Raw genomic sequence first — 24,532 nt, 5'->3', positions numbered from 1 at the left:
CACAGGGGGCAGGCGGGCGGTGGCCGGGGCATCTGTGGAGGGCGTGGGACGGCCCCAGGGAGGGCCGAGGCTGGGGGAGCCTCCCTGCTCCTGGTTCCCGTGGGACCCACGACCTGGACAGCAGTGGCCATGACCGTGGGAACAGGGAGGGTGGAGGGAGCGTCTGCCTCCTGGGGGGGTGTCCCCCGCCCACCCCCACGGCGCTCCTGGCAGGACACGTCCCCAGGCGGCCCAGGCTCCCCTTGGGACCCTGTGGCCCTGTGGGAGTGGGCGAGGCTGACCCCCAAGCCAGGCCCGGTAAGGGCTCTGAGTCCTCCTCCCAGAGAGGTGACCTCTGTCACCTGTCACCAGCTCCAGGAGGGGCTAAGATGCGGCCAGCACTGTGCCCAGGCCCCCAGGCGGCTCAGAGAGGGGCCTGCCTGAGGCCCACGGCGGACAGTGCTGCCCACGGGTCCCACAGAGGACAGGGCTGTCCACGGCCCCACTGTCCATCCTGAGCAGCGGCCTCTCTGTGGCCACCGAGCCCTCCCTGGCCGATGCCCCTTCCTTCAGCTGCTGCCCCGTTGGCGGGTTTCTTGGAGCTGGGGACCACGGGGGTGGCCGCTGCACAGCAGCCCTGGCCTGTCCAGGTCTCGAGCAGCATCTGGCTGAGGCGCCGAGTCTGGCCTTGAACTTGAGCCCCCTGCCTCAGGCCCCCGAGCTGCTGGGCTGCTGGGCTCATCCTGGTCATCCTGCTGTGGGGACGACGGGCAGCGGCTGAGCAGTGGCCCTGTCCTCAGGCATCTGGAGGTTGTCACACGTGGTCTGGTAGGAGCCCTGCGTGACTCCCTGGCGCAGAGCCGTGGACCTCCGAGCCCAAGGCAGCCCCGAGCGGAGCTCCCAGGGCTGGGGGTTGGACCCAGAGGAGCTTTTTAAATTCATGATCCATTTTCCAGAACTGGGTAGAGGCCCAGAGCGGGAAGGGACTTGCTCACTGTCACGCAGCCCCATGGCCGTTGGGCTTATGCTCCCTGAGCCTGGCACTCTTCCAAATGCCTTATACATGCTGACTCCTAATCCTTCCAGCAGCCCTAGGAGGCAGTATATAATCCCTATTTACAGATGGAGCTGCTGAGGCACAGAGGGGTCAAGGAAGTTACCTGAGGTCACACAGCTTGTGAGCCCAGGCAGCCTGGCTCCAAAGCCTTGTAAGTAACGTGATGCTTTGTTGGCTCCAGTGATAGTCACCTAGTATGGATCTTGTCTTGCCTTGGCTCCTGCCTCGGCTCTTGGCTTCACTGCAGTCTCTCATGGTCTCCATGCCTTCATAGTACAGAATTATAATATCACTATTTAAATTTATTGAACCCTTTCTCTGATGCAAGCACAGTGGACTAAGGCTTTCCTACAAATGTCAATCAATTCTCAGGATAACCCGACGAGACGGGTATCACAGTCTCCATTTACCTCTGAGAAAACGGAAAGGTTGATTAACTTGCCCAGGGAGACACAGCGAGTAGGAGCGAGCCAGTCCTGCCCATGCGGTGACCAGCCCTCTGTGGTGATCACAAGCTGACCCTGGATGGGTCACAGGGTCAGCTGGCCCCTGGGGAAGCTGTCCTGTCCAGTTCCTTCCTCCACTTCTGGACATCTCTGACCCCCGTGCTCTTGCCTTGTCCCAGCGGCACTGAGTGGCCTCCAGAAGCTGCCCCACCCCCTGCTGGTGACCCCTGAACTCTCCGCTCCCTGACGTGGCTCCTGCGTCACCCAGAGGAGCCAGGATCAGCACCCAGCCTGGGTTGCTCTTGGCAGCAGCTGCAGGAAGCAGGACCCGCCTGCATCTCAGGTGTCACTCAGGAACCATCCAGCGTCACTGCCCGTCACTGCCCGTCACCGCCCCGCCCTGCCTCCTTCCCATGCCCACAAGCTGCTTCTCTGTCCAGTTAGGCTGGGGGCTGGGGCTGGGGGGGCTCCCCTGGGGACAGTGGCTCCCAGGACTGGGCCAGGCCCGGGGACAGGGAGGCAGCCCAGCTTCCCGAGGGCACCGCTCCACACACCGTGGTGGACAGCTTGCGTGACCTCTTTTCCCTGGGGACACAGGCTGTGTGCTGGGGCCTGGGTCACCACAGTCTTCCCAACGACCCATTTTAGAGATAGACCAACGGAGGCAGGCTCCGTGCAAGGTGGCCGCCATAGCCGGGCAGTGGCAGAGCTGATTAGAGTGGCCCTGCCTGACCAGGTGCCCCAGGGCATCCGGGGTCAGAGTGGGACATCTGGGTGTCTTTGGGGAGCTGGGACTGGACAGTCAGCCTTAATGACCTTCCTGGGGTGGCTCTGAGCCTGGACCACAGCTCACGACCTGGCTCCGGCCTTAGCGGTGTTGGTTACTGTGCAACCCCGGAAGTCCCTGTCCCTCTCTGAGCTGCAGCGACAGACTGTCACGAGGTCCCTGGTTGGCCCTTCCAGTAGCTGCCCACAGGCCACCCCAGCAACACGGAGGTCACTCCCTGGGAGAGCTCTTCACATCTGCAGCCTCCTCCCGGAGACAGAAGGCGGCGGGGCTCAGGCTGCGCACAGCGGCTCAGAAGCCCAGAGCTCCAGGCCCTGCCTCTCCCCCAAGGTCACGGCCCAGGGGGACTACGTGGGCTGCCCTCTGGTGGCACTCCACCTGGGGCCCCCCAGCTCCCCTCTGCACGGCTGGCAATTCACACAGAGGGGCCAAGGGCAGCTACCCCAACAAGTCACCCAGGCCACCTCCTGGGCACAGCTCCTTGGAGACCTTCCTCCTGGGGGCTCTGTCCTCCTGAGGCTCCTGCCCGAGGACCAGCCAGGCAGGCCCTGCCTCATCCTATGGATGAAGAAACGGAGGCGGAGGGGAGGTTGGCGAGCAGGACACCCTGTGGGCTCCTCCATCCCCCATCCCGTGAAATAGGGAGCAGGGCCACCTGGGCTCAGGACGGGTAGGTAGCGGCTCGGCCCTCCTGGTCAGGCTTTTTCTTTTTGGCACTGGGGATTGAACTCAGGGACACTCGGCCACTGAGCCCCATCCCCAGCCCTGTTTTCTATCTATTTAGAGACAGGCTCTCACTGAGTTGCTTAGCACCTCATCTTTGCTGAGGCTGGCTTCAAACTCGAGATCCTCCTGCCTCAGCCTCCTGGGCCCCTGGGATTACAGGCGTGGGCCATCGCGCCTGATCCTGGTCAAGGCAATTGACCCACTTGCTACCTGGGTCCAGCTGCCCGGGAGCTGGCACCCCTGCCACCCCCTCCCTGTCCGGCTGCTTCTGCTGCACAGACAGGAAACTGAGGCCCACCTCGCAGGGCCCCCGAGAAGCAGGGCGCTGAATTGGGCTGAGGGACAGTGAGTTCCTGGGGCCCCCGCTCCCTGGGGCTCCACCCCGGGGCCCTGGAGAGTCACCCTCTTGGCACCCGTAGGGGAGGGGCCTCAGGTGACAGGTGACATCCTGCAGTCCGGGGCCAGTCCGGGGGGTGCTGGGTTCTCAGCCCCATTTCACAGAGGAAAACTCGAGCCCAGGGAGTGGCTGTCCTGGGGCCGTGGACGAGGGGAGGGAGGGCCGAGGCTGAGGAGAGGCCCAGGGATGGGGGAGGCCGGCCCTGGCCCTGCTGCCCCACAGCTGGCGGGGCGCCGGGCTCTCATAGGTGGGGCTCCGGGGAGGGGCTGTTTGTTCCCGGGCCGCCCAGGCTCGGTGGCTTTATGGTGCCATCTGGGAGATGTGGTGGGGCGGGCCCGGCTGGCACAGGGCCAGGGCGGGGAAGGGGCACCGCACAGCGAGGGCTGCCCCCCAGCTGTCGCCTGGCCCTCCGGAGGGCGGGGCCCGGGGCGAGCCGGAGTCCACACAGCCAGGTGGGGACGAGCCCCACGTCAGGGCCAAGAACACTGAGGTCAGCCACCTGCCCCGGTCACAGCTAGCCATCGGTGGGGCTGGGTGTCCGCTCAGGCAGTCGTGACGTCACGTAGGAGCCTGTGTCCTGCCCCCTGCCACACTGGTGCTGGGACCAAGGCTTGGCTGCAAGGGGCATCCCGAAACCTTGGCCAAGGGGCCCGGCCTCCCGCGACTCAGCTTCCTGTCTGCAAAGTGGGCGCAGCGCTTCCTGTGGGCCTCCGGGATGGGGTGGGGTGGGCTCTGTCCCAGGAACTCTTGTGGCGACCCCACACGCGAGGTCCTCTGTATCATGTCCTCCACGGCCTCGGCCTCAGCCTCTGCCATCCCTGGGCTGTCTGAGCCCCTCGGGGCCGGAGCCGCAGGCCGTCCATACTCCAAACACAGCCCCGGCCAGGGCAGCCCCGAGGGAAGGGACAATGTGACCTGCCCAAGGGCCTGAGACACCCCAGGGACAGGCGGGCCCTTCCCCAGCACTCGGCAGCTTTCTTCCCCAAGAAGGGCTTGAGGCGCCCTGGCCACGGAGGGTCGCTCCTCCCGCAGGCCTGGCTCAGGGGATGGACAGCTGTGGCGGCCTGGCTGGGAGGCTCGGCCTCCTCCAGGGGACTCCACTTGGTGGAGAGCACAGGCCTGGGCCTGGTCTGAGCGAGGCCCACTCAGAGGACCCGCCCTGGACCTGCTCCTCTGAGCACCTTGGGGCTGTAGCAGGACCCTCTGGTCCCCTCCTGGGCCGTGCGCCTCCCCGACACCTGCTGTGTCTGGAGCTGGGCTCAGGGGCCGCCCCTCTTCGGGGCTCTACGGCCTGGGAGGGGCCGGCCACCACCCTGAGGGCTTCCTGCTGGGGGCTCGGGCACCTGCTGCCTCTCCTTCATCCCCTTGGCATCAGAGGAGCCATGACCTTCTTCCAGCTCAGGTCTGCTCGGGGACGCCCCTGTCCCCACCAGCATGTCACAGGGCAGGCTCCTCCATGCTGTGGCTCAGCTCTGCTTCCAGGGCCCGCGGATGCTCTGGGTCCTCACACAGGAGCCAGCTCTTCCGGGAGGAAGTAAAGCCAGGACCCCGGGGACGAAGGGACTGGGAGCCACGTTCTGGCCGAGAGGACGTGGACCAAGTTGGGTGGGACCCGAGGCCAGGTCCTGGCACAGGGGCCGAGAGGCCATCGGCTGGTAGTGGAGCTCGAGGTCCTCTGCTGCCTTCCTCGCGGCATGACAAACAGGCCCCGGGCCCCTTTCGGTCCGTCCTCTGTTCACATGGGGTGATGCATGTGGCGGCTGCCGGCTCCAGAGTCACAGAGCCGCCATTTCTTAGCGGGTGACTCGGGCCTCGCCTGTTTTCCCACCTGGTAAATGGGTGTCCAGAGCTAAGCTCCTCTTGCGTGGGCTCTTGGAAGGCACACGCGGGCTGGGACCCCGGACCACATTCCAAACCTCGAGACCTGGGTGATGACCCGTGAGTATGTCCAGGTGGAGAAAAGAGGCCTCGGGCTGAGCCACCGCCTTGCCTTCCTTCCTATATGTAACTGAAAGGTCAATAACAGAAAACGAGTGGCGCACACCTGTAATAACAGAGGCTTGGGAGGCTGAGGCAGGAGGATCAAAGCCAGCCTCAGCAACTGAGCGAGGTGCTAAGCAACTCAGTGAGACCCTGTCTCTAAATAATATAAAAAGGGCTGGGATATGGCTCAGTGGTTAAGCCCTGGGTTCAATTCCCAGTACAAAAACAGAACAAAACAAACACCCTGAAAATTAGCACGTAACTTGTTGTGAGGACGGAACAGAAAGAATTCAAACGTGATTTACAGAAAAATCTAGTAAAAGCGATCCGTGGCAAGGCTGCCTGTGAGGCCGTGCAGGCGTGGGATCTCCAGCCCTGCAGCCTGTCTGTGCACCAACCCAGGGAAGGAGCGCGGGGCGACCATGAGCCTCGGTCCGCGGGAACGGGACACATGGATGCGCAGCTCAGATGTGCTGAGTCCACGCTCAGGAACCAACACGTTCTACACCAGGACAAAACTGTCCCTGGAGTTGGAGGCCCAGGGACCCACGAGAGTGAAGGCCAGGTCCAGTGGCCACAGGACCACCCACTGGAGGAGGCCAGAGGCTGAAGACCTGGCGGAGGCTCTCCGTACCCCTCTCCCTGACGCTGACTTCCCAAAGGTGCAACCCCCCTGCACCAGGCAGACCAATCCCGAGAGCCAGCAGTGTGGCCCCTCGGGCCCAACCACCACCACAAAGATGGGACCCCGTGGCACGTCCCCAGCGATGGCCTGGCTCGGGGATCCTGTTTCCCAACCAAGCACTGACTTTCTCTTCCCTTGGGGGCCTGGCTCTCCTTACGGGCTCAGGTGTCAGGGAGGGAACCAGGGCTGACAAGGTGGGACTCTGGGGAACACAATGTGCTCTGGTTGTGGTCCCCTCCCATGTGCTGGGGAGGGTGGCTCTCCCAGACGCTCCTGCACGGCACCCTGATCTCACTGGGGACCTCGCCCCACAGTGCTCACTGTCCCATCTCTAGGCTCTGTGTCTCCATCGGAGACAGGGGCCCTCATCAGATGATCCCTACCATGGGGCACAGAGGGGGCTCAACAGACTTCCTTCACAAGCCTGGCACCAAGGGCCCCAACCCACACCTCCATCTCGGCGGCCAGGGTGCCTGGGTGAGGTGTCCTCGACTACAGGAACCGATGTCTGGGGACAGTGGTGGGGAAAGCCAGTGAGCCAAGCAAGGACACGCAGAGCTGGGGATGTGCAGGGTCGGGTGCCATCAGCCCCCAGCAACGGCCACCCTGGTGCCCACCTGTGGCCTTGGCCTCCTGCCCTGGCTGTGGCCCCGTGTGGTTCCTTGTGGGCACCTGGCTGCAGACGTGTCTCCACCCTCGGAAGTGGTCAACCACAGTGGCCAAACCAGTTCCTGTGCCTGGGATTCTGGGCTGTCGTTCTCAACCGCAGGCACATCTGTGACACCCTCCCTGTCCAGGAGCCTGCCACTGTCTGCTGTCTGATCAGGGCTGGGCAGTGCCGTCTCCAGAAATCAGCTCCTTCCCACAGAGGCAGGTTCCTGTCCCTCCTCCATGCTGGTCGGACGGGGGAGCCCTGCACATGGCCGCAGGGCAGCTCCTCTCCTCAGCGTCACAGGAGATCGGGGGCTTAGCTGAGACCTCTAACTGTGCCTCTTCGGGACGGTCCTTCCCTGCATCCCAGCTCCCACCTCAATCCCAGAAATACTCATAAGGCTAGAGTCTGGGAGGAAGGAGAGAGAGCTATGGCCCAGGGAGAGGGCTAGACAGATTTTTTGGACTCTGCCTCCCAAATGTTCAATATCCCAAGTCTCCATTCCTGGGGTCCCTGGGTCCCTGCCATCTAGCAGGTCTCAGTGTAACAAAGGTCACCACATACTGGATGCTTACCAGGGGCCAGGCCATCATGCGAAACTTTTTATGATGGTTTGAATTTTCATGATACTTCTGGGGTAGGATTTGTCCCCATTTTATAGATGAGGGCACTGAGGTCCCGAGTGCCTGACAACAGTCACTCAGGTCAAGCCCAAGCCTGCCCACCTGAGAGCCGGGAGCTTGTCCTGGGTGCGAGTGTGGGAAATAGCTGGGGAGGCCGGGCCTCCTGGTGCCCTCTGCTGGCCTCGGCACACCCTGCACCAGCTGAGCGTCTCATTCCCAGTCAACGTCCCCACCCCTGCTCTCCAGCCCAAGATCCCTGTCCCACCCATGAGTTGGTTCAGGGCAGCTGTCCCCGGAGACAAGAGGACAAGGGTGGTGGGCCTTGGCTGCTCTGAGGCACCGAGCAGTGACCTTGGTGTCTTGGTTCTTGATGTGACTGGGCGTGGTACAGGTGACCCCAAGTCAGACAGGGCTCCTCTCTCCTGCCAGCTGCCCCAGACTGTCCTGGGAGGACAGGGCCATGGGGACTGCTGCAATCTGATGGGCTCTGGCTCCCTGCCCTGGCTGCTGGCTCCTGACTGGGGCCACCCCTGGCCTGGGCAGCATCCGACCCTCATCCTCTCCACAGCCACCCACTGTGACCAGCAGGGAGAAGGCCGGGGTCTAGGGACAGGATAGGGGTCGCCAGGGCAGAAGAGAGGCCAACTGCACTGATGCTGGGTCTGAGGGCGGGGGACAAAAAGCTGACTTTGAGGTTGCTGGTGACAGACAAGGGCCACCATCCTCTCCTGTGACGATCTCAACTAGCCTCGAGGCTCCACCTCACTGCTGACTCCCCACAGCCCTGACTGCAGCTCTGACCCGCCAGGACCAGGCCCTCCTCTGGCAGCCTAGATGCAGGTCCCAGGAGGACCCCACCTCCCCTCCAGCCCGCCCATGTGGCCCACCATCTCAGGCTTCCTTTGTCTCAGGCTTTGGTAACCCTCAGGCCCAAATCCCTCTTCTCGCTGGATCCAACCCTCCCCCTCCGCCACTTGCCAGTAGCCACCTCTCTGGTTCCCAGCTCCTGCCTTGGCCCCCAACAGTGCACTTTCAGCACCTTGGCCAGAGGGCTCTGGTGGGGACGCTGGGTGCAGGGATGCCTGTTCCCACCGTCCGTCAGTCCTTCCCTCCTCACCCTGCAGGAAGCCAAGCTCTCAGACACCATCAGACCCTCCTCCCGACACCCTGGTGCTTGGGCTTGCTGTTCTCTCTGCCTGGAGTGTTCCCACCCAGACACCCACAGACCCCTGGCCTGCTCCTGCCCAGGATGAAACCGCGACCCTCCTTGCGCCCCGTGCCCACAGCACCTGCCATCTCTTGACTTATGATGTCTGCATCTGTCAACTGCAACCAGGATTAACTCCACGAGGGCAGGGGTTTGTCTCTTTGGTCACTGCTAGATTCCTGATACCAAAAACAGAGCCTGGTACATAAATGATGTTCAATAAACACAAACGAACTGCAAAGGGGTGGTCGGGCGAGCGGAGCTCCTTGGGGCTAGGCTGGTGCCTTCTTGACAGGCAACAGCCCCAGGGACAAGCCCCAGGCCCACTGGGAGGGAACAAACACTCCCCAGAAGCACAGGTCTCCACCAGGGTCTCCAGTCCGCCACCATCTTCCCATCTGGCCCAGGGGGTCTCCTCCACTCCCTTACCACCTCCCCATTCTTCAGGTCTCAGCTAAGTGTCACTTCCTCAGAGAAGCCTCCAGACACTTGATATTCCTGGCCTGACTTATGGTCCCTGACTTCATGTCCCCCAGGACTTGTGACCCTAGGAGCTAGGTATTCACAAGCTCAGCACCAGGCCTGCCTGCCCCACACAGCCGCCTGTGGACGGCTGTAGATTAAATGAGGTCATTCACATGAATAAATCGCTTAGCAGGAGCTGGTCAGTCAGTCAGCTGGTGTCAACCATAATTACAGTGGACACCCGCTCATCATTGAGAAGGAAGAGCTCAACTAGGAACTGTACAGCTTGGTTGAGCCCCGGCCACAACTTGACTTGTTTTTGATGATGTCAGCTCCTGCCAGTTGCAGAGGGCCCGGCCACTGCAGCACTGGCTAAGTCTCAGGCCACCCCTGTGCACCAAGGGCTGTCCACAGGACCAGCAGCATCCATTCACCTGGGAATTTGCTAGAAATGTACAATCTTGCCCTTCTCCCAAGATCTGTTAAACTGGAAATGTGCATTTTAATACGTTCGAGTCCAATTAAGAATTGTCCCAGATAACACAATCTCAGAACCAATGGCTTAAAAACAACAACAAAGTGCAGTCCTGGTTTCTATCTTCATCTGACAGACACCTGTCAGACATCATGCTGTCTCTCTGAACACCCCTGGACCCTGGAACTCACACACTGTCTCCCCTGCCTCAAAGCAATCTTCTCAGTTTTGAAAGCTGGGGTTACCGTGAATGGCCCCAGAGCTTACTCTCTTGGCAGCCAGACAGAGCTGGACATTAGGTGGTGTCTGGGAAATGGCTGGGTCACAGCAGGTAGGTGAGGGAGGGCCTTCCCAGGAACAGGGTGGGAGGCACCAGGCACAGCCTGAGCTGGGCAGGGAGGGGAGCCGAGAGGAGGTTTGTTCTGCCAGGAGGGCTGGGCCCAGACCACTGCCCTTCCCGTCCCCCAGACTCAGCTGAGAGCCCCCTCCCTGTCACCTAGCCCCCGTGGGAATGGCCCAGGCCAGAAGCTACCACCAAATTTGCTCTTTTCTCCCAGGGCCCAGTGACTTCTTGACAGGTTACAGCCCCAAAGACAAACAGATTCTGCCAAGCAAATAACTGTTCAGCAGTGGGGGTGCTGGGAGGCCTGGGAGTGGGCCTGAGCGGCCAGGAGACCCAGGTGACTGGGTGGAGGTCCCTCCCCTGCAGAGAACAAACAGCTGTGGGCACCTGGAAGGAAGCAGGATGCAGGTGCACTGCCCTAGGTGGAGGGCACTTGCCCCGGGGGGGTCTCCGGGCGGGTCTCCAGGCTCCTCACCCAGGGCTCTGTATCAGGTTGCTCCCTGAGAATCAGCAGGCCTGCCTTCAGGCCCTGGGGCAGGCTCCTTGTGGGGCCTGTTTCCTTCATGCACTCTGCAGCCAGAAGTTCCTAAGCTGCCTACCGGGAGGTGCCAAGGCACCTCCTCCCTCAACTCCTGCACCACAGGCCCCCAGCGAACATCATCACTTGGAACTCGGTTCTGCCAGGCAGGGGGAGGCCCAGTCCAGGACCCTGCAGGTGGATGTCTTGCTTTTCTGATCAGTGAAAATGATGCCAGAGCCGAGAGGCCATGGTCTGAGCCTGCCTACTCCCCTGAGCTGTGGAGACCAAGGCCGACTCCCTTCCTTCCTTCTCACAGAGGGTGACGCTGAAGATACCACCCACCTAGAGGGGTGAAGTGAGGAAGCCCACCATGTGCCGTGTATTGGATGATAAAGTTGATTCCAGGCTGCTCCCTGAACCCCATAAAGTCTAGCTGTCTCAGGGAAGTACATGGGGGGGGCTCATCAACTACCGAGAATGTGGGCTCAACCTCTCAGACCCCCCAAAGCCCAAGTCCGTCATGAACCCACAAGGAGACCTTTAAGCACACAGGAACTACACCCGCCACTGCAGGACCAGGTAAAATGCATTCCACCTTCACCTAGGAAGCCAGGGGCCTGTCCTGCCTGCTCTTCGGATAGGCAATGTGCCCAGATATCTGCTCTGCCATCTCACTATGCCATGCACTGGGCACACAGGCCTACGCAATGGCTGCCGGCTGCTCAACACCACTTGGCTGGTATTTTTTCCATGCTGGGAACAGAGGAGTGATCAACAGAGGTGTGCCACCCTGGTGACCTAAAGGTCATTTGGAAGCAGTTTCTTTGCCTTTCTGGTCACTGGGTACCAGGAAGGACAGCTGTAATCCAGGACTGACATCCCCCAATACAATGATCTTTAGGATCTCAGCTTTCCCATCTGCAAAGGGGAGACCCCCAAGACCACCCAGTGTACATCGCAGGGCCACACACAGGCTTGAAGGTGCAATGAGACTCAGAGACACATGCAGAGCTTTTTTTGTGTGTTAATTTAATCATACAAATATTCATCTTTACAGTCAGGAAAGACCTCCTCGTCTTCACCTCCTCCTAGGCCCCATTGGCCCCACCACACACACCGACCAGCTTGCTCGCTACACACACCACCGTCCAGGTGGAAGGGGCAGCCGTCACCGCCCCTACATTCACCCAAGGGTACAAAGGGAAGCTGAGGCACAAGGCGGGTGGGTGAGGGGAGAGGATCAGTTTACATTTCAGAGCCCTGGCAACCCCGCCGCGCTCTCCTGCTGGGGGTCGGACTGAATTTGGGGAGGTGTTTACTTTCATGCCCACTTCCCACCTTGGCGCCCCCAGGCCACTGGCTGTCTTGGTGAGGTTTTCCTAGGCTCAAAGTGCCTTGAAGTCACAGCCAGTCCTTACTGGGGCAGAGAAGGCTGTTTCTTGTAGAAAAAATGCCCCAAATTCAATGTCCCCATGGCAAAAAAAAAAGGCATGCACACACACACACACACACACACACACACACGCACACACACACACACCTTTCACTCCATGCACACGGACAGGTTCTTCCCAAGACCGCACCTCCCTGGCCCTATCACCCAAAGATGGTACCTGCCCTTGCTTCTTGGGTGCCTGACACTGGTGGTCCTGTCCAGATTTTAAGAGGAGCAAGGGCTGCTGGAGATGAGAGGCAGCCTCTACCAGCCAAGCGGCAAGGGAGGAGAAAGGGGCATTAAGCACTGCTCAGAAGCCATGCCACTGAGGGGAGGGAGAGCAAATGGCCAGGACCCTCTTCTGACCCTAGGAAGCCACAGAGCAGGGCTTGAACTTGCTTGAGGCTCATCTTTCCAAGGCCAGGTTCAGAAACTGTTCTTAGGAAGGAAGTCAAGGTGCATGGGACATCTAATTTGCCAGGGGAAGATGCCTACACGCAAGAGGAGCGGATGGCTCTGGCAGGGCTGGACTTCAAGAGGGTGGCTGGCTGGCTGGCTGGCGCCCCTGCTGAGTCAGGGCAGGTAGCCCTGTGGGGAAAGTGGGAATGGGCACCTACTGTGGGGCAGGTGGGGAAGCCAGGAAAGGAGGGGTCATGAAGCCTCCCACGATCCTGCCAAAGGCCACTGGAGAGCCCCTGCTTCAAGGCTGGCAAGCAGGTGCACGTTCCAGGGTGGCAGTGTCCTAGGAGATTGGCACCAACAAAAGACTATCTTGAGCCATGTGATGTGGGCCCCCGGCAGGGTCTCCCCTGGGCTCCACTGGGGAGTGGGGCACTCATGTGCATAGAAAGTAGGTGCTGCAGAGAAGCCCTGGTCCAGCCCAACCCAGCCCAGCTCAGCCCTCTACGGGCTCCACAGTTTATTCCCCGGTTAGTTTTTTTGGGAGGTGGAGAGATGAAAGGGAAAATGTCATACAAGCTTTTCTCCCACAATCAAGCATTTAAAAACAGTCTTAGAAGAGGAGGAGGAGGAGCAACAAACACCACACATTTTTTGGAACTCAGACACCCAGAGACAGAAACAGGCAGGCAGGCAGGCAGACCCTCACCCACACCCAGGCCATCTGACCCCTTGCAGCCACTCATCCCGGGTCTCCCTGCTCTTCTCACCTCCCTGGAGCAGAAAGGGGTGTGATCACAGGTAGGGGACCCTGCAACCACACCCTGGATCCATCTCCCTGCTCTCAAGCCAACCAGACTTAGGGAAGGAGGGGGCTGAGAAGAGAGAGGGACTTTGCATATTCGAGTATCTTTGGCAGACAGCTGTTCTAGCCTGATTCAAGCTTCCCACGAGACGTCCACATCCAGACTGCCTGGAATCCACAGGACACGGGCAGGCCCACGCCCACCATGGACCAGGCTTCCTGCTGGGGGCGGGGGTCTCTCATTTCCACCTAAACGTGGTCTCCAAGATCAAGCAGTCAGTGGCTGTGGTCCTTCCCGTGACCAATTCCCCACTCGGGGCTGTATTTTCATATCTTAAAAGCTCAGCCTCCACTAACAGGCTGTGGAGACACCACAGAGGACAACTGAAAGGACACGGAGGAAGGGAGCTGTGTGGCGACAGAGAAGCGCTTGCTGCTGCTGTGCGCGGGCTGGCGAGCTGCACCAGCCCCACGTGCACACAAGGCACACGCATCTACCCAGCAGAGGTGCTGTCCCCAGAGTGAATGGGGGCCACTGCATGAAGAACGGAGGGCAGGAAGTGTGGTGGCATTCTCTGCCAAGAGGAACATGGAAGAGGAACAATCTGAACTGTTATCAGTGTGTGCACAAGGACACCTCTCGGCCTCAGAAACTCTCACGTCAGCAGAGATCTGTCCTCAAGGCTTCCTCTGCTGGCCACACAGGGAAGTTTGGTCTTCAGAGCGGTTCTGATGCTCACAAGCCACAGGGTTGACAAATACTAATGTCAAAAGTGTAAATCAACAGAAGATTAGAGAGAGGAGAGAGGGAGGGTGATGCCACTGAAAACAAATGGGTCAGGCTCCCGGGACCGGGCGGCTCAGCAGTGCGCTCCTACAGCGCTGACCCGCAGGGGACCCCAAGCTTGCCACCGGCTTCAACCTGAGTGGCTTCCAGAGCAAGCACTATTCTATAGAGTGTTATCCCTTACTTAAAAAAATAAAAGAGAAGAAAGGGGGAAAATTAACATGTGCTCAAAGCTACAACCTCTCTGTAGGCAAAATAATTTTTGTTTAAAAAGATGGCTTATTTTCCCCCATTTAAAACTTTTCCCCCCTTCCCGAGTGACCTAACGACTTGGTAGACTGACACCTAATAAGCAGAGCCCAAGGTGGCTGCATGGATCTCTTCTTGGTAGCCTCAACACCATTCCTGGGATTCAGCATTCACACATGCATACTGAGTTTACTCAAAACTAGTTCTGTTTTGCTTCTTCCTCTTCTTCCGGGATGGGAGATCAGAGCAGGGATCCGTGCGATGTGGTTTGCAATCCAGAGGAACCCCTTGCCCTCCCCCCCAAAGTCGGGCCTTCTGTCTTTTGTTAATTTTTCTTCTTGCTGACACCCGTTTAAGACTGGCCGAAGGGGTAAGGCCCGTGGAGCCCCTGGAAGAGAGTGAAGACAGTCAGTGACGGCAGACACACAGGCAGCCTGACAAGCAAACCAAGCACGGGAATCTAGGGTCCCCAGGAGAGCCAGAAGGATGCCCCAGTCAGACAAGGGCTGAGTGTTTCTCACCAAATCATGCAGTGCAGAGAGGGGAGACACTGCTCATCTTGCTGCAAGTGGATCCAGTTGGTGCCAACCTTCACCCACCCAGGTCCCAAAGCTTTTCTATTCCCTTCTTGTTAATAGTGTCTCGTCCTCTGTGCTGAACATCTTCATGCACCACTTTCTGTTTTTTTTTTATATCAGGGACTGAACTCAGGGGCACTTGACCACTGAGCCACATCCCCAGTCCTATTGTGCATATTTAGAGACAGGGTCTCACTGAGTTGCTTAGCGCCTCTCTAAGTTGCTGAAGCTGGCTTTGAACTCCCGATCCTCTTCTCTCAACCTCTCTAGCCACTGGGATTACAGGCATGTGCCACCATGCCCAGCTTGGCTAACACACTTGTACCAATGGAGATAACATGGCAGGAACCGCAACCATCTAGCCAGCAACCAGGACCAGGCACAGTACTGGGAACTGGTACTTTGCTGTCATTAGTCCTTACCTCTGCCCTGAAAGCAAGTGAATATGGCCACACCCATCTGGGAGATGCCTCTTTTACTACAGACTAAAAAGACTTGTTCAAGGTTGCACGGTTGGTAAGAAGCATAGCCAGGACTCAAACCTAAGTCTGCGGGCCGCAGTGTTCTTTGTTCTCCTTGGGGCTTACTACAAATTCCCAAAGTCACTTTCCATGTGTCTGGCTGAGTGGAAAAGGCTTCCTGGTCTTGCTTTTCCTTTAGATTCAGAATGAGATACCAGATGAGATGTGCCAACACCAAAAGCAGTCACATCACACACTGTAGGATGGTGTGCCTCACTCTGCCCTCCCCTCTTCCTTGGTGAAATCATTTAATATAAGACCTGAAAGTGCACAGCTGACTGGTAGCCAGTCCCCCTATATCCCACACAGACCTAGAGGCTGCAGGGATTAGCTGGTGTGAAGAGCAAGCACTCAGTCATCCCCATGAGAAATGACCTGAGGAGTGTTCCCCGTGCTGGATGACCACAGGAAGAACCCCGAATCTGAGCCCAACTCAGAGCAGGAAGGCATAGGGAGACCAAGATCACGTTTTTTCATTAGTCTGATTGAACGTGGGCAGAGCCAGAATGAGTGCTTTAAAAAAACAAACACACACAAAAAAGATTTCTTTGAAAAGGAATAAAAGTGCCAGTTTGCAGGGTTGCCTATGATCAGAATCCCTTTTCATCGTGAGTACGCTTTCTTTGCTGTCACCCTGCAGGCACGGTACCTAGCCCTTAGCAGGCACCCAAGAGACACTCATTGAATTGGGAACTGGAGGAGGATAGGATTTCTCGGGCTACTGCCTGGAGTGTCAGACCCCCTCATGTCCTACAACAGTGGCCCTTCCAAAGCCAGGTTTTCTAAACAGTTGTGTAGGCTTAGAGATAAGTGTCTGGTTCATGCCATCCATTTGGTCATAGCCTCCTAGGGCCCAGGAAAAAATAGGGGAGGTGATGAGAGTTGCAGGACCCTCCCAGTTCCCACTGCTGCAGTGGGATGCTGCTTCCAGCTTTGCACCCACTCACCAAGTAACCCTGGTGGGGACTCTTCCCTCCACTACCTCAGCTTGCTCCAGAACCTTTCCAGATTTAAGATTTTGAGAGTTGACACAAAGTGCCTGGCTCAGGAAGCTGTAAAACAGTATTCTAAGAAAAACATCTTCTGGTCATGCTTCGGCCAGTCAGAGGTCAAAGCCACCAAGAATGGGGAACATGAGATTAAATTTTCCATATTTTTCTTCTTCTTTGTGGAAATGACGGAATCCCCCTCATCACTGTGTTTTTCCAAATAAAGCCCCCGAAGGCCAGAATCTACTGCTTTGAGATATCACTGAACAAAATATCGGGAGGAGGGAGCCCCAGGATGGGCAGGCCTAACTGAGGAGCTCAGCCACACGCCAAGCATGGCCACAGTGCCTGAAATGTTCTCTTTAATCATCACAAAGGATCCACTGAGACAAACATGATCTCCCGGCTCAAGAGAAGTGAGGTAACCTGATCGAGGGCACAGCACTGGTAAATGGAGCAGCTGGTGTTTCAAACGCCAAAAATCCCACAAGACCTGCTGATCCCTGAGCCAACTATGCCTCCAGCAAGCCAGCCAAGGCGGCAGCTCTGTCAGCAGCCTCGGCACTACCAGCTCAATCAAGGGTGGCAAAGGGCTCTCAGACTCCACCTGGCACAACTTCCAAGGAAGGCCATGTGCTCCAGAGGTAGGAGGTAAAGCCACTTAAAACAGGCTGCTAACTCAGCATTTCCCAACACCCGCTCATTCAGAGTGAACAGGGAGAGCAACAGAAGCTTAGGTTCTCTAAGATTTAACACCAGGCTTCTGTGCAGGAAAAAAGTGCACAAAGACAACTTGAAAAGCAAATAGTATTGTTTTCTATGAAATATCTCCCCCTTTACCCTAAAAGTAACTGCTTCTTGGCCCAGAGCTCCACCCTGCCTGTGCGCCTCTACAGTACAGGGATGGGCCCGTGACTGGTGTGGGACACGCAGAGAAGGGAAGAAGAGACTTTCCTCTAGAGCTGCTGTGCTTCCCATTTAACAGATAAACAGGGGGTTCTGTGCAATTGTCAGGGGAAAGAGATGAGCACTTTCAGATTCCCACCTGACTGTCCTGGCCCTCAGACCATTAAGTGTCGGATTTAACTAGCTTAGATTATAGTCATCATGGATCCTCTATTTAATGACTGAGGTTCTGTGCTTTTCCAAGGAAGAATGCTACCCAATTTCCTTTAACCCAGGGGAGGAGTGCCTGATGCTTAACTGGTGCAGAAAGGTGGCCTGAGGAACAAGATTATTCTGCTTTCCCCAATCAACTACCATCAGTTCAAGGAAGGGAGAGGGAGCCAATCCTATTTTGAAACTACTCTATGATCTAGAGTCCCTTCATGTAGGATTATAGTGGATCACAGAACACGGGCAACTCAACACCAGTTGTACAGGAGAAGGCTGGCAAAGAATCCAAGAACAGTTTGTCCAGGGTGTCCCATGGCAGAAGACCAAGTGGGAAGTGCCTTTCCTAGCAGAGGGATGGAGGTATGTATGTTCAAGATGGAAGGCCTGTCCCCAGAACTCTGCTAGAGCTCTACGAGCTGGTGTCACAGTTCCAGGGGCCAACACCATCCTGTCCTAAAGGAAGACTGAGCAAATACAAAGCGTGTTCGCTGTCTTCTGGGGTAACTAGCAGCTCTTCTTTATCTGCAAGAAAAGCAGATGCCAATACTAACTAACCTGACATCAATGATTTGTCTTTAAACATGATTTTGGTGAATCTGATGCTGAAGGCTGCCCTTGTCTATGAGGAATCTTGTCCTATCACATAAAGATCAGCAGCCAGACTCATTTAACCATATTTACAGAGGACACAAATACTTGAAACCAGAAAATGACTTGTGGCTGGACACCATGGACTGCTTGTGCCCAGGAGACCAGTGTGGGCAACAGCGAGAGACCTTGTTTCAAAAAACCAACACAACACACACAAACATTTTTATATCCTCCTTTAGTCAGGACCTTCTCTACTTGCAGTTTTCAAAAGCCACAGTGCATGGATCAGCCCCACACCTGCAAAACCTTAGAGTTCTTCCCAAAACTACGAAGGTCAAAATCACCTTTCCAAAAAGGGGTACACTTTGTCTATCTCTTACCTGAAATGGCTGGGACTAGATGTGTTTGGGATTTTTGAAGATTTGCATATATAGCACGGGATATATTGAGCTGGGCATGATGGTGCCTGTCTGTAATCCCAGGAACTGGGGAGGCTAAGGCAGGAGGATAACAAGGTTCAAGGTCAGCCTCAGCAACTTAGAATAAAAAAAAAACAAAAAAAAACTGGGGTTGTGACTTGGTGGTAAAGCAGCCCTGCTTTCAATCTCTGACATGACCCCCCCCCCCGAAAAAAAAAAAAGTATTTTGGGAATGGGATCCAAGTCTACAAATGAAATTCACTTATTTTGTATATACCTTATACAAATAATTTCAGTTTCATAATTTTGTGCATAAAACAAAGTTTCATGGTGTGGAATTTTCCACTAGTGGTGACATTATATTGATGTTCTAAAAGTTTTGATTTTGTCGCATTTTGAATTTCTAAATTAGGGATGCTCAAATCTATACTAAAAAACTGTCAATGAGGGCCGAAGTTGTAGCTCCATGGAAGAGTGCTTACCTAGCATGTGTGAGACACTGGGTTCGATTCTCAGCACCACATACAAATAAATAAATGTCCATCAACAACTAAAATATATTTTTTAAAACTATCAATGAGAACACATTAACTGTATGCTAGAATTTTTTTGAAAGTTCATTCAATTTTGAATAGTAGTCAGTGACGTGCTATGAGGAGAGCAGGCTGCCTGTGTGGGGTAGGGCTTGTTCTTGCTGATTATTTGTGCCATGCACACAGTAGACTGAAATGTCAGTAAAATGAAGGAAGGAACTGTGAAAGGTGCTGCACCGCTAAGCCAATTCTCTGTTCTATTTTCTAACCTTCTAGGAAAAAAAGGAGACGGCCAAAATTCCTAATGAAAAAAGGCTGTCTCACTGAAAGCTTTTTTGGGTTACTTTTTATATGAAAACTTGTTTAAGATAAACCACCACAACACAGAAACTTTCACATACCTGTCTTTATTTTGCTTTTATTTGTGATTTGGTTTAAATAAATAAAAAGGTTCACACAGCTTAATAAAAGACAGGAGCATTTGCTGCATGGATGCGAAATAACATGCTCTCCCAGTGTATACTGATGGCAGCATCAGATAATACCATGAGGCCCTCTCCTCCTCCTCCTCCTCCTCCTCCTCATTTCCTGGGCCAGTCCCGGTCAGCGCTTCACCAGCCTAGTGCTTCTTCTTTTTTTTTTTTTTTTTTTATCACTTATGTACACTGAATGCAAACATAGAAGAATACAGAGTTTAGTACCAAGTTCTGTCCTGATCCTGTACTGCAAACATGGTGTGGTGAGGCCCAGCTCACAGGCCTGGCCTGGGTGGCAGGGGCCAGAGACTGACATGGCCCGATCAACCATTAGTCTCTCATTAACTAGAAATGAAATTAAGCCTGCTGGAGTAACAGGCAGAATGATGAGCACTCTCTGAGGATATTCAAACCAGGGCCTTCCTTGGTGACTGCTGACTGCACACAATCCACTGTGTGCAAGGTAGCTTGCTGGTGGTATAGAAGGGCCACTTCAGCATGAGAGGACTTCTACTGATGACTTAACATTACTTTTCAAGCCACTTTCATGGGAAAATCCCCCCCAAATTGAAAAATTTCTTGTCTTAGCTGAGGATAAGGGTAAGAACCAGCAAAGAACTGGAAAAAACTTACTTTTAAGGCATAAGGGCTGATCACAGGGCAGGCTTAGTTCACAGTCTTCTGCACGGGCATGTGTGTGCTCAATCTTTCTGTTCCCCCAGAGCTGGGCATCAAATCCAGGCCTCACACGTGCTAGGCAAGCACTTTACCATTGAGTCATGCCCCCAGCTCCTTAGTATCTTTTTAAAAGCCCTGTATATCCAATTTTCATACTTACCTCTTAGAACAGTTTTTCTGTTGCTCTTAACTAAATATAATGTCGCTGGGGAACTTCTCTATCCAGCCATCCTCCTTCCACTTACCAACCTTCACCACCCATCCTTCTAGCTCCCTATCACCCATGTCTGTCTAACCTCCTTTCTTCCCTCCATGCACCCTCCAGCCTTCCTCCTCCCATTCATCCAAGCTACCCATGGCCAAAAGCAACTCCACAGCTTCACTTACCATACCCCTTCAGATTAAGAGAATCGCCATCAAACTCCAACATAGCTCAATGAAACTGTTTTATTAAAAGTTCGACAAGGAGATGAAGGATCCTATCTGAGTATGACTTTCCCTTTCCATCTTCAGAAAGATGTCAGAAAAAATTATCTGCTATTTGGACTTCTTCTAGCTTAAAGACACCATGAATCAATATGATAGAATCCAAGTAGGGTGCTCGCAGACCTCTCTGTGGGCATCTCTTAGAGTAAGAGGATTCCTAAAAGGAAGAAAGAGACTGGCGGGAGTTCCTATGGGAGGACACCCAAAGAAAAGCAGCTTATCCTCCTTCCTAGCCACACAGCCATTGTAACTCATTATGGGAGCTCTGCTAAGACACAGGTAAGGCTGCTGGTCCCACTTCCTCTCACACTTTCAAGCTCTTACAATCTTTTTTGTCAACTACCCTTTCCTTAAAAGCTATCATTTGCCCTGGCCATCTCATGAGCAACTCACAGGCATCGCCCCTCACAATGGCTGGCTGCTAGCTGGTTAAAGGAATAGAGTAAGCTGTCTTCTCCTTGGTCCTGGTCATATTGGGTTACATCTTGACCCGTCCTTGCACAGAAGCACTGCTGACTCTGTTTCCTTTCACATTAAACATGGAACCCTCTTTTGCTTGGCTCTCAAAGGTCTTCCTCTGATTCTTCGCCCCACCCTTTCTAAGCTCACCGCAGCCAGCTGGCTGGCCAGTGTCCCCTGCATACACCCTGCCCATAGTTGCCGCTGGACCTTCCTGCAAATGGTGATTCTTCCCTCTAATTCAGTTCAAATCCATCAAAATACCATATCTCAACTACTTCAAACCTTACTGTTTTCTTCTCCCAAACACCTGTGAGCACTTAAAAAGTCACCTGGAACTCAGCTTATTTTACCTTTATTGGCTCTCATTCTTTCCTATGGGCTGATCACTTTGTAATCAGTAAATTATTTGGAGATAGAAATTAGCACAGGCTGAGTACCCAGGAGATCTCGCTTTCTGACTCAATAGTATCAAAGCTAACTTTATGTAAAGCAATCGATTTTAGCTTGACTTAATCAGTCCTTAAGGCAAAAGCATCACAAGGAAAATGCCCAAGACCCTCAGATCCTTCCAAGGGACTCTGGAAAGGGCTTCACTTTAAGTTGAGCCATAAGGAAGCCCACATCTTCCCTGAGGTACAATATTTTATGTTAGTCTTGTTAGAATACAGTCACGGCAGACTGAGCTAAGAACAATCAATTAATTTGAAACCTGAACATCCATACCTGCAGATAAATTCACACACTTCAGAATTACACTTTTATCTACTTGAACCTGTACTTTCACTACTTCAACTCTGAAATATTATTAGAAATTAAAATGCTGAATTTGAGTACAGGAGAAGGCATCCTTACAACCCAAATAAGTACAACAGCAATCCTGGATACTAGACTAGCTCCATTTTTGCTACAAGACTGCCCAGCATCAGAAAAGTCTAAGACAATGCTCTGAGCCTCAAAGCAAATAAAATGGAGCTGGACAGCCTTTTGAAGCTGTTGAGGTACAAAAGAGAGAGTTCCTGGACATACTTTTTATTTTCGGATAGCAACGTTACAAACAAAAAAAGACATTTTCTAAGTCCACAGTGTTTGCTTAATTTATTTAAAAAATACACACATGACCCATGCCAATGCAAACACCAGCAAAGCTGGGAGAACTTTACTGGCTCTTCTGGGTTTTCAAAAAGAGAATCATCATAATATCATCAAGTCTTCTGGCATCCCCTAAGGTACAGAATGTGCTCAACTGCCACAGAGGTGGGGCAGGTCCCTTAGTTGCTCTGCACTGCTTCCTCCTTGGCCACAAATTCTTCTGCAACTCTCACAGGTGAATGAGAAGGTCTGCACAACCTGACACTAGTGTCTAAATTACCTTCAGAGCCCAGGCAACCAACTTTGCTTGCCAGCAAAACTCATCAACAGTGTGATCTACAACATCAGAATCACACTGGGTCCCTCAGTTCCAGCCCATGGCCCAACCTCAATTTGCTATGGGAATGTCAGCAGTCACTTAAAGCTTCCCCACTGTTTTATATAACTACAAAAGTTACAAGAATGTTGTGAATTAAGAATAAAAATAAAATGGGGGTGGGGGCTGGACTTGTGGCTCAGTGGTAGAGCGCTTGCCCAGCATGTGCGAGGCCTTGGGTTCAGTCCTCAGTATCACATAGAAATAGAGGTATATTGTGCAACAACAACTAATAAATAAAATGAGGGTGTAGCTCCATAGTAAAGCACATCCTCTTGGGAGGTACTGGGTTCATCCCAGCTCCTAAAAGAAAAATCCAGTGCAGCCAAGATGCTTTAGACAGCATGTCACAGACAATGTTAAACCTCACCCCGACCTTGAACCTCTTCTCTATATCAGTGGGAGGGCTCTGCTCCCCCAGGGACACTTAGCAGTGCCTGGAGACACTCTGTGGAGTTGTTATACTGTAAAGAGGGAGCATCGCACTTATGGCATTAAGTGTGTGAAGACCAGGGACGCTGCGAAACATCACACAGCACATAAGAAGAAACACTCCTGCCATGCTCAAAAAGAAAAAAGTTTATCTGGCTTAAAATGTTAGCAGTTGTAGCCAGGCAGCCAAGATATCCTACTCTGTGCTCATCATCTAGGGGATCATACCCCATCTCACAGTATTAGACACTATCGATGTGACACGATATCCAAATTTATATCTTCACCTCAATCCTAAATTCCTCTTCTAAACTTTATACTTAACTTGGATATGCAATAGGCCACTTGACAAAACTCCATCTGGATCTTTATAAAAATCTCTAATATTATATATCTGGGCATGTTGATGCAGGCCTATAATCCCAGCTACTTGGGAGGCTGAGGCAGGAGGATCCCAAGGTCAAAGCTGGGTTTGACAATTTAGTGAGATCTTATCTCAAAAATAGAAAAATAAAAAGGGCTGGGGATGTAGCTCAATGGTTAAGCACCCACCAGGTTCAATCTCCAGTATCAAAGGAAAAAAACAAAAACAAACAAACAAAAAAAACAAGCAAACCATATTCAGGAAATGTATTACCTCTATATCCTAGGATTTTACAGACTTTGAGAAACAGATTGGATTAAATGAATCTTGGAGTTGCAGCAGAGATACCATTCTTAGAAGATACTTTACTATTTTATTGACCTATTTTTACTCATCAATATACACTTGGCTCAGAAATAAAACTCCCCCAAACGAAGACAAACAAGCCAAGATTAAATCAATGCAAAATGTAATAAAGGCATTTTATAATATTGCAAAAGTTAATTATCCAAGGTCTTTCCCTAAAGCATGGAAGAGCTGAGATTTGTGAGACACATCTGGTACCAAGCACTTTTTTGCTACACTCTGCTATTTTCAAACATATTTGTTTCATTATTGTACTAGTATTAACAATAAAAAATGCTTTGGGTTAAAAAAAAAAAAACAAGCAAACCAAATACTCAGTATATTCAAGGGGAAATTTTAAATTTGCTCCAGAAAAACAAAACCACTGAGACTATTTACCTTTTTGCCACCATCAAGGGATAGGAAGTTTTTGATAGCAATATCACGAGAGTGACTTAAAGGAAATTTCAATGCCAACAAAATCTAAACCCAAGTGTCTTGGTATTGAGGTTTCTAAGGAACCATTCCTTTCTTGGAGGGTAGAAAGAAAGTAGTAGCTTGTGGGGAGAACAGGCTTAGTAATGGAGAAGTCACACAATATTTGGTATTTGCCTTGATCCTCATTTGAAATGCAGCCATACATGACAGAAAGCCCACAGCTGTTAGCTAATTAAATGGGCACTTGAGCACTGGGACTGGAAAGCAATATAGTGCAGAGTAAAGCACAGAGCAGGCTCAGGAGTCAAGACAACTGCTTCTGCTCACATCCTGGCCTCACCATTTTCTAGCTGCATGACCTTAAACAAGTCATGGAACCTGTATATTTCAAGGCTCAGTAACTGTAAAGGAGAAATGATGACAGTACTCACTGTACTCTGGTGTGGACTAAATGAATAATGAATGTCAAGCACTGAGCCTGCTGGCTCTGGGGAACAAAAACTGGGGGTTGAGAGGCAGAAAGTGGTGTTTTTTGTGATGAGTTTTGTAAAACTACTTGGATGTACTTGGTACATTGATAATTTCAACAACAAATAAATTTATAAAGTCTTGAGCACAG

General features: G+C 53.4%; 1 protein-coding gene across 4 annotated transcripts in view; it reads right to left on the bottom strand.

Annotated features, from left to right (window-relative positions):
- Positions 1-11,395: 11,395 nt before the first annotated feature.
- Ilrun (inflammation and lipid regulator with UBA-like and NBR1-like domains) overlaps positions 11,396-24,532 on the bottom strand; it is an 87,720-nt gene continuing 74,583 nt past the window's right edge. For 2 of the 4 annotated variants that reach the window (XM_005318786.4, XM_005318788.5), the window contains exon 5: positions 11,396-14,408. In XM_005318786.4, the coding sequence (XP_005318843.1) occupies positions 14,373-14,408 (36 nt within the window). In that variant the 3' untranslated portion in view covers positions 11,396-14,372. Of the gene's footprint in view, positions 14,409-18,195; positions 18,310-20,350; positions 20,565-24,532 lie in introns of those variants that run through there. The other 2 variants (XM_078020173.1, XM_040282498.2) reach the window with 2 other exon arrangements.

The sequence above is a fragment of the Ictidomys tridecemlineatus genome, chromosome 8 (assembly GCF_052094955.1).
Source record: "Ictidomys tridecemlineatus isolate mIctTri1 chromosome 8, mIctTri1.hap1, whole genome shotgun sequence".
Classification (NCBI taxonomy): domain Eukaryota; kingdom Metazoa; phylum Chordata; class Mammalia; order Rodentia; family Sciuridae; genus Ictidomys; species Ictidomys tridecemlineatus.
The sequence above is the reverse complement of the archived record's forward strand: the minus strand, read 5'-3'. Positions and strand labels throughout refer to the sequence as shown.